This window comes from Coregonus lavaretus (genome assembly GCF_964263955.1).
Source record: "Coregonus lavaretus genome assembly, chromosome: 10".
Taxonomy (NCBI): domain Eukaryota; kingdom Metazoa; phylum Chordata; class Actinopteri; order Salmoniformes; family Salmonidae; genus Coregonus; species Coregonus lavaretus.
The window spans coordinates 25,205,566-25,221,606 of record NC_139997.1 but is presented as its reverse complement, the minus strand read 5'-3'; the positions used below and the strand labels follow the sequence as shown (position 1 = coordinate 25,221,606).

Below are 16,041 nucleotides of genomic sequence, written 5' to 3'. Positions count from 1 at the left end.
TCCTACAATGTGATTTTCTGGATTTTTTTTCCTCATTTTGTCTGTCATAGTTGACGTGTACCTATGATGAAAATTACAGGCCTCTCTCATCTTTTTAAGTGGGAGAACTTGCACAATTGGTGGCTGACTAAATACTTTTTTCCCCCACTGTATGTCAAATCAAATCAAATCAAATGTTATTGGTCACATGCGCCGAATACAACAGGTGCAGACATTACAGTGAAATGCTTACTTACAGCCCTTAACCAACAGTGCATTTATTTTAAACAAAAAAAGTAAGAATAAAACAACAACAAAAAAAAGTGTTGATCCAATAATAATATCAGAGGATTAGAAATACAGGGCTTAAAAACAAAGGTGTCATTGTACGCAGATGATTCATGTTTTCTTTTAGATCCACAACTAGAATCCCTCCACAGCCTCATAGAGGATCTAGATACATTTTCTAACCTCTCTGGATTAAAACCAAATTATGACAAATGTACTATATTACGTATTGGATCACTAAAAAATACAATTTTTACATTACCATGTAGTTTACCAATAAAATGGTCTGATGGTGATGTGGATATACTCGGAATACATATCCCAAAGGAAATAAATGATCTCACTTCAATAAATTTTTATAGAAAGTTAGCAAAAATAGATAAGATCTTACTACCATGGAAAGGAAAATACCTGTCAATTTGTGGAAAAATCACCCTGATTAACTCTTTAGTATTATCCCAGTTTACCTATTTGCTTATGGTCTTGCCTACGCCTAGCAAACAGTTTTTTAAATTATATGAGAAAAAAATATTCAATTTTATTTGGAACGGCAAGCCAGACAAAATTAAAAGAGCATATTTATATAATGAATATGAATTCGGAGGACAGAAATTATTAAATATTAAAGCATTAGACCTATCACTAAAATCTTCAGTCATCCAAAAGTTATACTTAAATCCGAACTGGTTCTCAAGCAAATTAGTAAGATTGTCTCACCCACTGTTCAAGAAAGGCCTTTTACCCTTTATTCAGATTACAACCTCTCACTTTCAGTTATTTGAAAAGGAAATAATCTCCCAAATGTCACTATTTCTAAAACAAGCCATAGAAAGTTGGTTGCAATTTCAATTTAATCCTCCAGAAACGACAGAACAAATAATGCAACAAATATTGTGGTTAAATTCAAATATACTAATTGACAAAAAACCTTTATTTTTTGACAGAATGTTTAAAAAAGGTATAATCTTCGTAAATGATATCATCGGTAGGACTGGTGGAGTTATGTCGCACATGCAGCTAACAAAAACATATGGAAATGTCTGCTCTACCCAAAATTACAACCAAATAATTGCAGCCTTACCGCAAAAGTGGAAGAGGAAAGTTGAAGGGGGAGAAAGTAAGGAACTTGTCTGTCGGCCTTGCATTAAAGAACATAATTGGTTAAGGAAAACTGTGATAAATAAAAAAGTATATCAGTTTCACTTAAGGACCAAAGGATTGACAGCAGTCCCATATAGATTGCAAAATAGTTGGGAAGAGATCTTTGACGTACCGATCCCATGGCATAGTGTTTATGAACTGACACGCAAAACGACACCGGATTCAAAAATTAGAATCTTTAAATTTAAATTATTATATAAAATTCTTGCTACCAATAGAATGTTATTTATATGGGGGATACAATCTTCCCAGCTCTGCAGATTTTGCTGTGAAGAGATAGAATCATTAGATCATTTGTTTTGGTTCTGTCCATTTGTAGCTTGTTTTTGGACACAGGTCCAGGAATGGCTAAAGGATTGCAATATTTACCTGGAACTAACCTTGCAGATAGCATTACTGGGTGATCTGAAAAGTCATAGTCAATCAATCAATAATATAATAATACTTTTAGCAAAAATGTTTATTTTTAATTCACAATCTGTAGAAGCAATGAGAATAGAAAGGTTCAGAACTTTTGTAAAACATCACAGTACGGTTGAAATATATATGGCAAATAGAAATCCTATATGGATGGTGTTAAGAGATAGATGGGAGGTATTGAATAGAGTTGAAGGATGGGACTAATAACAAATAACAACAAATAATAACAAAGATAGCTAATAATGTAAGCATACTGTGTCCATAATAAGTATATAGGTTGTATGTTGGGAGCTTTTGGGAAAGAGCACAGTTAGAAGGATATGGCATTTAGAAGCAAACCGGATGGACATCATGAAAATGATCGGAGAGGTTGAGAGTAGAAGAAGTTCAGGAGCAAAAAAATAAATAAATATATATATTTTTATATATATATAGATATAGAATTATTGTAAAATTAACTCTGTCCATAAGGTGTAGATAGTAAGTATAGACCGGAAGTAGAGGCCTGGGCGTTGTTGTTCACTGATTTACTCCAAGTAGGGAAAGGATGGTGGGGTTGAAAAGTAATAAAGGGGAATATATATATAAAAAATAAAAATAAACATGGGGGATTGGAAGTGATGCAGACAATTACATTGATAGAAGATACAATCTATCTGCAATATTAAGCTGATCCATCCCCCCCAGAAAAAAAAAAAAAAAAAAAAAAAAAGTGTTGAGAAAAAAAGAGCAGAAGTAAAATAAAGTGACAGTAGGGAGGCTATATATACAGGGGGGTACCGTTGCAGAGTCAATGTGCGGGGGCACCGGCTAGTTGAGGTAGTTGAGGTAATATGTACATGTGGGTAGAGTTAAAGTGACTATGCATAAATACTTAACAGAGTAGCAGCAGCATAAAAAGGATGGGGTGGGGGGGCAGTGCAAATAGTCCGGGTAGCCATGATTAGCTGTTCAGGAGTCTTATGGCTTGGGGGTAGAAGCTGTTGAGAAGTCTTTTGGACCTAGACTTGGCACTCCGGTACCGCTTGCCGTGCGGTAGCAGAGAGAACAGTCTATGACTAGGGTGGCTGGAGTCTTTGACAATTTTGAGGGCCTTCCTCTGACACCGCCTGGTATAGAGGTCCTGGATGGCAGGAAGCTTTGCCCCAGTGATGTACTGGGCCGTACGCACTACCCTCTGTAGTGCCTTGCGGTCAGAGGCCAAGCAGTTGCCATACCAGGCGGTGATGCAACCAGTCAGGATGCTCTCGATGGTGCAGCTGTAGAATTTTTTGAGGATCTGAGGACCCATGCCAAATCTTTTTAGTCTCCTGAGGGGGAATAGGCTTTGTCGTGCCCTCTTCACGACTGTCTTGGTGTGTTTGGACCATGATAGTTCGTTGGTGATGTGGACACCAAGGAACTTGAAGCTCTCAACCTGTTCCACTACAGCCCCGTCGATGAGAATGGGGGCGTGCTCAGTCCTCTTTTTTTTCCTGTAGTCCACAATCATCTCCTTTGTCTTGGTCACGTTGAGGGAGAGGTTGTTGTCCTGGCACCACACGGCCAGATGTCTGACCTCCTCCCTATAGGCTGTCTCATCGTTGTCGGTGATCAGGCCTACCACTGTTGTGTCGTCGGCAAACTTAATGATGGTGTTGGAGTCGTGCCTGGCCATGCAGTCATGGGTGAACAGAGAGTACAGGAGGGGACTGAGCACGCACCCCTGAGGGGCCCCCGTGTTGAGGATCAGTGTGGCAGATGTGTTGTTACCTACCCTTACCGCCTGGGGGCGGCCCGTCAGGAAGTCCAGGATCCAGTTGCAGAGGGAGATGTTTAGTCCCAGGATCCTTAGCTTAGTGATGAGCTTAGAGGGCACTATGGTGTTGAATGCTGAGCTGTAGTCAATGAATAGCATTCTCACGTAGGTGTTCCTCTTGTCCAGGTGGGAAAGGGCAGTGTGGAGTGCGATAGAGATTGCATCATCTGTGGATCTGTTGGGGCGGTATGCAAATTGGAGTGGGTCTAGGGTTTCTGGGATTATGCTGTTGATGTGAGCCATGACCAGTCTTTCAAAGCACTTCATGGCTACAGACGTCAGTGCTACGGGTCGGTAGTCATTTAGGCAGGTTATCTTAGAGTTCTTGGGCACGGGGACTATGGTGGTCTGCTTGAAACATGTTGGTATTACAGACTCAGTCAGGGACATGTTGAAAATGTCAGTGAAGACACTTGCCAGTTGGTCAGCACATGCTCGGAGTACACGTCCTGGTAATCCGTCTGGCCCTGCGGCCTTGTGAATGTTGACCTGCTTAAAAGTCTTACTCACATCGGCTACGGAGAGCGTGATCACATAGTCATCCGGAACAGCTGGTGCTCTCATGCATGCTTCAGTGTTGCTTGCCTCGAAGCGAGCATAGAAGTGGTTTAGCTCGTCTGGTAGGCTTGTGTCACTGGGCAGCTCGCGGCTGTGCTTCCCTTTGTAGTCTGTAATAGTTTTCAAGCCCTGCCACATCCGACGAGCGTCAGAGCCAGTGTAGTATGATTCAATCTTAGACCTGTATTGACTCTTTGCCTGTTTGATGGTTCGTCGGAGGTCATAGCGGGATTTCTTATAAGCGTCCGGGTTAGAGTCCCGTTCCTTGAAAGCGGCAGCTCTACCCTTTAGCTCAGTGCGGATGTTTCCTGTAATCCATGGCTTCTGGTTGGGGTATGTACGTACTGTCACTGTGGGGACGACATCATCGATGCACTTATTGATGAAGCCAGTGACTGATGTGGTGTACTCCTCAATGCTGTCTGAAGAATCCCGGAACATGTTCCAGTCTGTGCTAGCAAAACAGTCCTGTAGCTTAGCATCTGCGTCATCTGACCACTTTTTTATTAACCGAATCACTGGTGCTTCCTGCTTCAGTTTTTGCTTATAAGCAGGAATCAGGAGGATAGAGTTATGGTCAGATTTGCCAAATGGAGGGCGAGGGAGAGCTTTGTATGCGTCTCTGTGTGTGGAGTAAAGGTGGTCTAGAGTTTTTTTCCCTCTGGTTGCACATTTAACATGCTGGTAGAAATTAGGTAGAACGGATTTAAGTTTCCCTGCATTAAAGTCCCCGGCCACTAGGAGTGCTGCATCTGGATGAGCGTTTTCCTGTTGATTAATGGCCTTGTACAACTCATTCAGTGCAATCTTAATGCCAGCATTGGTTTGTGGTGGTAAATAGACAGCTATGAAAAATATAGATGAAAACTCTCTTGGTAAATAGTGTGGTCTACAGCTTATCATAAGATACTCTACCTCAGGCGAGCAAAACCTCGAGACTTCCTTAGTATTTGATTTTGTGCACCAGCTGTTGTTTACAAATATACACAGACCGCCACCCCTTGTCTTACCAGAGTCAGCCGTTCTGTCCTGCCGATGTAGCGTATAGCCTGCTAGCTGAATGTTATCATTGTTGTCGTTCAGCCACGACTCCGTGAAACATAAGATATTACAGTTTTTAATGTCCCGTTGGTAGGATAACCGTAATCTTAAATCGTCCATTTTATTCTCAAAAGCTTGAACATTGGCTAATAGGATTGATGGAAGAGGCAGTTTACTCGCTCGCCGTCGGATCCTTACAAGGCACCCGGATCTGCGTCCGCGATATCTCCGTCTCTTCCTCACGCGAATGACGGGGATTTGGGCCTTGTCGGGTGTCTGTATGATATCATTCGCGGCCGCCTCGTTGAAGAAAAAATCTTCGTCCAATGCGAGGTGAGTAATCGCTGTCCTGATATCCAGAAGCTCTTTTTGGTTATAAGAGACGATGGCAGAAACATTATGTACAAAATAAATTACAAATAACGCGGAAAAACACACATAATAGTACAATTGGTTAGAGGGTTGTACTGGAAAGAGAAGGCGTTCCTAATGTTTTGTACACCCAGTAAGCATTTTATGAAGGTTTTATCTTTCTATGCTGATGGTTGAAGGTCTAATACAGAATATTTACTTCAATTTTCTGAGGTTCTGTTGAACATTAACTGTATGAAATGAAGTGGATGATATAAGGGTGATGTTCAGCTGTCCTTTTGGTGTTTCTTTTAATAGAGAAACCCCTAAACTATTGTAGTGATATGGCAGGGTTCATGTTTTCATTGAAGAATTGTGTGCCTTTTAACTTTTTCTCTTGCATTACTGATATCGAATAACGTGTTCCATCATGACCTGTTACATGACTCTTACCACTTGATCCAGTTGTATATGCAAAATAGCTATTTGTATATAAACAGTATAACTTGAAAGCATGCATTTGTAAAGAAATAATAATCATTGATTTGCTATATTTAGTCTTGGTTGTCATTTATGGCTTCTCTTTACTGTGCACAACTGCCTCATTTTCTAAAGATTACATCATAATCTGCCCTTATAGCCCACACTCTTGATAACCTCACCCACTGCTCCCTGCTCCTCAATTTACAATAATGTTGATTGCCAAACAAACTACATGTAATGGATCTAATTTACTGGTGAGGGGATGCTATTTAATTGCTGTAAGTAGTTAAGTAAAGGAAAACTGAATAAATCAGTGAAAGTGTAATATAAAATGCCTGATATATCAAGAGTGCCAAGAGATTTGTCTACAGTATGTGTAGAAAACGCAAAGTACAAGGCAAAACGAGTGGTCTTACAATCAACTGACAATCAAAACCTTCTTGTATTGATTTGACCTTGAACATTCAGAGCCTGCTTGCGTTTTCAAACCAAAATCATCAGTGAAGAAACTGTGTACCTTTAAGTACTGCCTCAAACCCCATGTCCAAGCATATTACATCTCAACGTATAACATATGAGAGCTCTGTCATTCAATGCGTTTTCTATGTCAACAATCTGTCAGTGAAGACACAGGTGCCCTTGGGTGAACCATCACAGATCCTGGCAGTTGACTCTGGCATGTTTGCTGTGAAACTCTGGGGGGCACTGACAGACACAGACAGTGGACTGAGGTGGGAATGTTGAGAATGTAGATGTTGAGCCACTGGATCCCAGTGACTAGTGGTTTGAGAGGCATATGTGTGCCCATGACTGTGTCCATGGCCGGAGCTGTGTTAGTGACTATGTCCATGACTTGGCCCAAAGCTATGCTTGAGGACATATCCATGGTTGTGACCATAATAACCTGAGAGCTGAACAGGGCTCCCCTGTGTATAGTATGAGTTGGCCCAGCCTTCAAATGTCTTTGGTGTGGTCTCGGTAGCCTGTAGATTGGAGGAAACTGGAGCGTGGGCGTGGACTGGGTAGGAGCCTGGGGATGGAATGATTCTGCAACCAATGAGAATGTGGAGAGATTAAGGGGCGCTTATCTAACTAAACAGTGATTCTCTATTGAATCATGGGGGACCACTAGGTGTCTATTGTACAGTATTCAATTACAGCTGAGGATCCTCTATTAAAACTGCACCTCATTATACTGTAGAACATCATGTTCTCTGGCTTGCACCCAAAAATCATGTTAATTTAATGACCTCTTGTCTTGTAGGATAAATAATGCGTTTAGTGCTTTCTCAGTACTCACGGTGGGTGGACCGTCTTCCTTCTCTCCTCTGTTGATGCAGGGACATACAGGACACCAATGGTCCTCAGCAGCCTGAAAGGCATCTTCTTGTCCAGCACTGATGCCCTAGCATCAGACATGTCTAGAAGTGAGAGCCAGCCCTTTCCGTCTGTTTCACCAGAGCAAGATAAAGAGAATGTGTGACGCAGTGATGCAAGATTTTCCTAACCAAACATCCCATAATGTTCAGCATGAGGACTCAACAAACATTTCAAGCATATACAACACACACAAATATTACAACTTAACTATACTACTACGCACACTTAAAGCTGTGACACACTGCAGAGTGTATCACAGTTATTTTCAACCACAATGAGGTTGGAGTAAGGATACAGATCCTGCCCTGCAATGATGACGTTGCAGAGGAAGACAGTTTGTGGGACCAAAAGTGTTACGATGAGCAGAAACAGTCAGGGCAGGGCTAACATGGATACACTGACTCCAAAAAGAAAGCCCTTAACCATACGGGAGTGCACTGTGGCCATACCCATAAGGGAGAGGGATACAGGAACTAACCCCTCCACTTGATTCTGGGAAGATGCACCAAACAGTACCAGCCCCAGGATGGTGTACAACACCCCTGTGCTGATAGAGAGCAGCTGAAACATGAGGACACGAACAGTGCCCACACTCTTCTCAATACCACCACAGAGGGGCACCAGAACCCCAATGCTTAGGAGTAGCTGGGTCACTGTCTTGTAGCGGAAGGAATATGTGATGAGTTTGTGTACTGGAATAGGACAGGATTAAAACGGAAATTATAGGGTTGACAGACATCAGTGGCATTGATGTGTTGTGCTCTTGCTTGCCGCTGTAGCCTACTGGCACCATCTTTTACGTCTTTAACGTTAGCTACAAATTGTAGCAAGCTAGATAACGTTACAACACTCCCATTCAAAGTAGCTAGCTACCGAGCATATGACTCTTGATTCACCTAGCCCCTCCTTGCTAATTTACCATGCCCATTGCCAAAAACTGTAGTTCCAAGACTGAAGGCATCCTCTGATAAACCGAAATATGTAGTTACAGTAAACAAAACAAAGGATACTATAATGACAGAAACAATGCCACTCGTGAACTCTTGAACCTCTGAACCACATTGTTGTGGAAAATTCGATCCAAGATTAAGGCAGAGGCTATTTGACGATATAATAGAAACATATTTAATACGAGCAGCTGCAGGGGAGATCCACCTCTGATTTCATAGGGAAGAACTCAAGGAAGAAATGCTTACATGTCCCTTATATTGCGGGAGGTGATAATACAACCAATTTGTTTACACAACAGTACTTTCAATACATCAACAGTTCCGGAACACCATTGCCTTGTGTTAGGGTGCAGACATACCAGGCGTCAATGAAAGGCATAACATCACAATCCAACACAGAACATATCCCTTGAGAAGTTACAACAGCTCACCCTAAATTCTTTCAAAACTATTCGGGAGATAATTTTGATGCTCAGTGCATATTTGTCAAACTACTAGTGGATAATCAAGCACAATACAAAAATGTCAGTTACGACACCTGTCCTCCAATATTGCACAACACTTCTTACAATTTAGTCATTTAGCAGACGCTCTTATCCAGAGCGACTTACAGTTAGTACATACATTTTCATACTGGCCCCCCGTGGTAAACGAACCCTCAACCCTGGCGTTGGAAGCGCCATGCTCTACCAACTGAGCTACAGGGGACATTTTAGCTAAAACTGGGGGTAGCTAGCTTGCTAAGCCAAAACAAATGTACTGGACTACCGCATTTGGATAAATCACATTCACAACCACAAAATTACTGATCTGCAGATCATGAAGTGCACTAAGGCAGTGCTGCATTTAAAGACACTGCCACCTGCTGACTTGTGCCTGAAATGTGATGATCAAAGTGTCCTCAGCAGCCCATTTGAGTTAGATAGAAAGCCAGATAGATATATTTGATTTGACACTTAAATAAAATAATTAAAACCGTTTAATAAAATAAAACGTGTCAGGGACAACACAATAAAACCAAATACTTCCATTGTGGTCCCTTAATGATTGTTTCTCCAAGTGCAAAAAAAATAAAAAAATATATATATATATTGGCAAGGAATGGTTAATTCCTAATGATTTCCTGTTGGCCTATGTAAAACGTCGAACCAACCATCCACACAACCATTTCTCAGTCAGTAGGATATATGCACATCACTTTCGTTATTCAGTTAGCTACAACCAGTGGGAAGGTAGCTTAGTGGGTAAGAGCGTTGTGCCAGTATCCGAAAGGTCGCTGGTTCCAATCCCCGAGCCGACTAGGTGAAAAATCTGTCGATGTACCCTTGAGCAAGGCACTTAACCCTAATTGCTCCTGTAAGTCGCTCTGGATAAGAGCGTCTGCTAAATGACCAAAAAAATACAAACAGACCGTATCCAAACAAGCCTTTTGCTTGTGACGTTTATGCTTGGTTACATTTTATGACGTGCCAAGCATTAATTCACTACATAAACTGTGTTCAGATGTGATTTCATCTGTACAATCGCTTTCTTCACTCAGGTTGCTGCAGGTAACCTTTGGCCTTTTGATGCACAGCCTTCCCAACCTGTATAATATATACAGGGTGCCTTATATATATATATATATATATATATATAGATAGATAGATAGATAGATAGATAGATAGATAGATAGATAGATAGATAGATAGATAGATAGATAGATAGATAGATAGATAGATAGGGAATAGGGTGCCATTGTGGATGCCATCTTTGTGTGTGTGTGTGTGTGTGTGTGTGTGTCAGGATATGCTTTATGTTTTGTGTCAATCAATTGATGGAAATGTTTCCCTCAGAAAGCAAGATGGATCGTAATGATGAGAGAATCAAAAGAGCTTTAAGGCGCCGCCCTTATGTGGTAAATATAACATATTTATTTATTTGTTCTGTTTTTGTTATATTATCACATTTTAAAGTGAGTGTTGTGTTGACAGTTGAATCCAGTGAGGGTGAACACCCCTGATTCTGTGTTGTGGCCAACCGGCAAGGTGCGCAGAAGGCCAAAGCCTGTAAGTAATATCTGACCTGAAAACAATAACACATACGCATTAGTTATACATGCTGCATGTACAAACTGCAGTTATCACAATAAAAGCAAATGCAGATATCCCTCCCTATCTAACCACATTGAATGCTGTCTTGACAGTCTACTTCAGTGCAGACCACTAAGATCCACAAAAGGCCTGTAAGTCACATTCAAATTCAACCACATAACAGTACTTTTGATATTTATTGATACATAATTCAAGTTATTTCCATGGCCAAAATGAGCAAAGCAGTGTTTAATTCATTTTTTACTGTTAACAGCCAATCATTGTGAGCTGTGGGCAGGACCAGACATCTGGGGATGGATGGAATATCAATCCAGAGCCTCTCAGCCAGGTCACACATCTATGCTGTTCCCACAGAGACAACAGATAGATCAATCTTTTGATTCATATGGCCATTTTGGTTGGCTTAGTTGAATTGATAATCATCCATTCGACATTTTAAAGATTCCTATACTATGGAAGGTCTTTATCTCCATCCCTAATGTTATTGGAGTTGCATTTATTGCATTTCAATACACTTGCATTTTCAGTTACCCATGTATTACTCACTACTTGTAAACCATGTTGGTGCCAGTGTATTCTATGGCTTCCATGAGTACATGCCTTTCGCTGTCTCCTCAGTCTGGAAGGGTGACTCGGCTGATAGAGAAAAATTATGATGAGGTGATCTCGTCCTCCAACTCCGATGACTTTTCCATCGACTCCTTTACTGACTGTGAATCTGAGGTAAGAGAGTTGCACCGTACCGTCCATGTCTTTGTTGAGTGACATCACTGTGAGGAGGATGGTCTCTGACTAGCTGACTCTGATACACAGTGTGATGATGAGGATCATGGAAGGAGGACACCACTGCTGAAAGTTAAGGATGAGGAGTATGGAAAGGTGACAAAGCTTGAAGTGAGGGATATGGTAGAGGACGACGATCTGTCTCTCCACTCCTTCGATGAGTCAGACTTCCTGGTAAGTTCTGCATACAAAAAAATATATAATAATATATATATATATGGCGGATTGGAAATTATGCAGACAATTACATTGATAGAGCCCATAAGTTCTGCACCATGTATTTGAGTAACTCTTTCACTGAATGTGGAGAATGGACTATGACCAGCTAGCTCTCTGACACACAGCGTGATGATGGCAATGATGCCTCTACTGACGACTTTCCAGAGCCTCCAAAGGAACCACAAGTTCCACTGAAGGACCATCAACTGGTAGGCGTCTCTTACATTTGTTTGTGTGTGTGTCACATCTCAATGGTTTGACCCTTTGTCTGTACAGATTATTCGCCTGGCCCCCATCACCAACCTGAGTGAGACTGGCAGGAAGCTGCTCCAAGAAATGGCGCAGGAAATGGCAGGAGTGGCCCCACAGGTGAGAGGAAATACAAGAAGGGAATCTTGTCCGTATGTCCTTCTACAGTATAGCATATCTCTAGATATAGTAGCTCAAGAGAAGAGAAAACCCATAAGCTTACATTACTTTTTCTCCTTGTCCAAAATATTCAGGAAGGGAAGATCAATAAGAAAAAGAAGGGCAAGGCCAAAAAACGAGTGAAGCAAGAGAAGGCCAATAAGATGCAACAGATAGAAAATGTTGGAGAAAGTAAGGAGGAGGACAAGAAAGAGGAAAAGAAGAGTCTGAGGAAGAGGTGAGGAAATAAATGAGGGAGAAGTGGAATATAAACAGGGAATACTAGACTAGAGAATTAGAGAAATAGAATGAGGTAGCAGAGAAAGAGCAGCTGTCTGATGTGTTAATGCAAACTTAAGCAATAAGGCACGAGGGGGTGTTGTATATGGCCAACCTACCACGTCTAAGGGCTGTTCTTAAGCACGACGCAGAGCGTCGTGCCTGGATACAGCCCTTAGCCGTGGTAAATTGGCCATATTCCACATACCCCCGAGTTCCCTTATTGCTATGATAAACTGGTTACCAATGTAATTAGAGCAGTAAAAATAAATGTTTTGTCATACCTGTGGTATACGGTCTGACATACCACGGCTGTCAGCCAATCAGCATTCAGGGCTGGAATCAACCAGTTTATAATACTATTTATTCTCCTGTTGTTTTTGATTGACAGGTTTCTTCAGTGGCTGCTGCCCAAACTGAGATGTTCAAAGAAATAATGGCCAACTATTACTCCTACTACCACACACACACACATTATTTTGCTAATTTTCACCCCAGTATCTCTATTTGCACATCATCTTTTGCACATCTATCATTCCAGTGTTAATACGAAATTGTAACTATTTTGCACTATGGCCTATTTATTGCCTTAGCTCCATAATTTACTACATTCGCACACACTGTATATATATTTTCTGTTGTATTTTTGACTTTATGTTTTGTTTACCCCATATGTAACTCTGTGTTGTTGTTTTTATCGCACTGCTTTGCTTTATCTTGGCCAGGTCGCAGTTGTAAATGAGAACTTGTTCTCAACTGGCTTACCTGGTTAAATAAAGGTTAAATAAAAAATTAATAAAAAATGTGCAAAATACATATATTGGTCTCATTCTTATATTTTGCGACATGCACCATTCTTACAAAACAAATACGATATTGGTCCCCATACATCCTACCCAGGTGGCGTATGATAATGAGTTGGATTTACATAGTGCGTAGAAGCGCTTTCCCATGCTTAGGCTTGGAAATATAGCCAGGAGAAGCAGGGTCAACACCCCTACTCATGCCATAAGTGCCATGAGATGTTTAGTAACAACAGAGAGATAAGACCTCTGTCTACGCGGTCTCATCCAAAGGACAGCACCGGCCGCAGGGCAGTGTCACTGGTATTGGGGTCTTATGTCTCCTTTGGCCAAAGGGAAGAGAAGAGGGCCCCTTACTGAACTCCTTGCAATATCTGGTCTCCCACACAGAGACGGAAACCTACACCTGTTTAGACCCTGGAGGATATGGCTTCAGATGAAAGACAGCTGAGAGATGCAGAATGCATAAGCTTGAAACACTGTGATGTATGCAAGTTCATGAACATTGTGCACAGAAGTGGAGCATGCATCTGGTCTGAAGCATGTCAAAAGTGTGCATATGAACTGGGACTGGAGGACTGCATCAGATTTAAACTAAATTAGAATTGATCTGATGTAGCTACACCCATCTGTACTTGACTTGTGCTGTTTGAAACATGTATTTCCAATAAAACTTTAGAAATTGCAATTATTTGTGTCAGACAGATATTTTTCTTAATTACATCAATGGTTCTTAAACCTTTTACAGCACGGGAACAATTATTGTTCTGACATTACACTGGCTAAGTTGAATGCACCAATTTGTAAGTCGCTCTGGATAAGAGCGTCTGCTAAATGACTTAAATGTAAATGTAAAATGTAAACGTTACATATTATCAGTGGGTGTTTTTTATTCTGCTGTCCTGGACTGGATCCAACGATAGGTGGCAGTAGTGCACCAATAAATAGTTGTCCATTAATGTCCTTGTGTAATGTGATATTGTACCACCTAGCGCAAATGTCCTTTGTATTTTCTTTATATACATTTGTGTTCCCCATGTACTTTTTGTATTGATTTGTTGTTAATAAAAATAAAATAAAATAATAATAACAACAAAAACAAAATTAATCAATATAAACAATTTAATGAAAAATACATTTAAAATATATATATTTTTAGAAATACACACACAAAAAAAAGACTGTTGTTCCTATGCAAAGAGCAGACGCTTGTGAAAAGTACTAGCTAGCTGCAAAATTGGCTAGCTAGCGAATTGGCTAAATATCCTGCTGGTAACCATCTTGCTGCTTTATACAGAGCGCGCGTGTGTGTCCGTTGCTACTAACCTAGCTAGCCATCAAAAAGGTTCCTAACGTTACAACATGGCAGACGGCTGGAGCACTGACACCCGGGATACTGTGAAATACCTTACAATTAAGTAAGTTGCAGTTGGCCTTTGTGTGGCTTTTATTCCTTGTATTGCCATAAAGTTAGCTCTAAAAGCAGATGACGATGAACACCCATTATATTGTTTGACCTGAACCCTGACTGAGTTTGCCAGGGAAACATGGCAAATAGTTAGCTAGAATGTTGTTTACTTTGTTTATATTTACAATGGTGTTTACAGGATCCGTATTCAGAGAGTCACCTCTACAGCAGCCCTCTCCCAACACCTTCAGCAAAAGGTTTTGGCTCAACCGGAGAGGGAAGGCATTGAGCTGGACACCCTCAACTCACCGGCTCAATCAGGTATTAACACTGTTTTGAAACAGCAAGATGAAGTTAGATGCATCTTAGTTGAGTAGATGTTATTTTCGAAGTGGCTAGATATGGGCCAGAACATCGTCAGACAGGATGAGATAGAGGGTGAGTGTATATTGTATTAATATTTATTTCAATATAAATATTTAGTTTATATTGTATTCCTGATAACAGTTATCATAAAATGGAATTTGTAACATGCATTATTATTAATTATTTTATAATAGAATCCCTCCCCCAATGGCCAGTTCTGTACTTCTGGCAGCACTACAGAAATGAAGGCTATGGCTACCTGGTCATTCCTTCCACCCCTGGTAAGGTGTGTATATGTGTATAATGACAGTCAGAATTGTTTTCTGAAAGTAGCGTAAATGATGATCTACTCTGACTGTGTGTGTCTGTATCCCATAGGGAAGCATACAATAATGTGTCATACGTGGAGACCACAGGAACAGTGTCAGAACTGAGACGCTTCTTCATTGGTGGATCCCCTGAGCTTGAGGACTACATTTACATCAGAGTCCCAGGGGGGTCCACGGTATTATGTTCTTTTAGTATGGGGTGAAGCAGCAGAATGAAAAAGGTTCTGACTTTTAGAGATCTGGATTCTTTCCATTTGGGCCATATTTTCTCTGTTGTTTGTTTGACGTCACCGTGCTTGTCTTGTGTGCAGGGTATTTGAGAAAGAATAATTGAGAAAGAATTACAAAATGTCAAGATGCTCGTACACAATATGCTGAGCGAAAAACATATTACAGTAGTCTGGTAAACAATGGATTTGTTCTCTAATTGGAAAAGTGTTTGTGAGGCTTTGTATACCTTCATTTCCCATGTTTTGTATGAAACATTACTCTGCTATCATTTGGTCTATTACATTTTTACCTTTGGGAGAAATGAGATGAGCACAGGTCTACCTAGTAAAGTCCAGGTTGTATCAAGCCTGTTCTTGGGTAAGATGAGACTCCTCACTCTTTTCCTCTAATCTCTCCTCTTTTCCCCCTAAGGTGTGTGCAGCTCACTCACTGCTGAGCGCGTCTCAATCGCATGTATAGTAAAGTGTCCGAGAGGAGTGAGGTTGCCAGGAAACTGTCAGTGCTTGCGCTCCCCTCTGCCCGTCTGGGAGTCTGCTGCACCTGCCTCAGTAACCAGCCCTGCTGGCACCGCCACAGAGTGGCCTGGCGCTGGCCATGGTGAACACGGTCTGTCTCCCTCTCCTAATTAAACTTTATACATTACAAACATCTATAGTTGGTTGTCCTGATGGATACTTGCTAGTAATTTAATGCAGGCAGTGACATGCAGTCAG

At 41.1% G+C, this 16,041-nt stretch overlaps 1 protein-coding gene across 1 annotated transcript; it reads left to right on the top strand.

The window, feature by feature from the left end:
* Positions 1-11,391: 11,391 nt before the first annotated feature.
* LOC311136272 (uncharacterized protein) lies at positions 11,392-15,417 on the top strand (the record flags this gene model as incomplete). The annotated part of the gene is made up of 7 exons (XM_084170402.1): positions 11,392-11,459; positions 11,630-11,713; positions 11,781-11,873; positions 12,583-12,688; positions 14,602-14,659; positions 15,147-15,273; positions 15,409-15,417. Exons 1-7 carry the CDS (start codon positions 11,406-11,408, stop codon positions 15,415-15,417), a joined length of 531 nt encoding a protein of 176 aa, XP_084026528.1. The 5' UTR covers positions 11,392-11,405.
* Between the last annotated feature and the right edge of the window lie 624 nt (positions 15,418-16,041).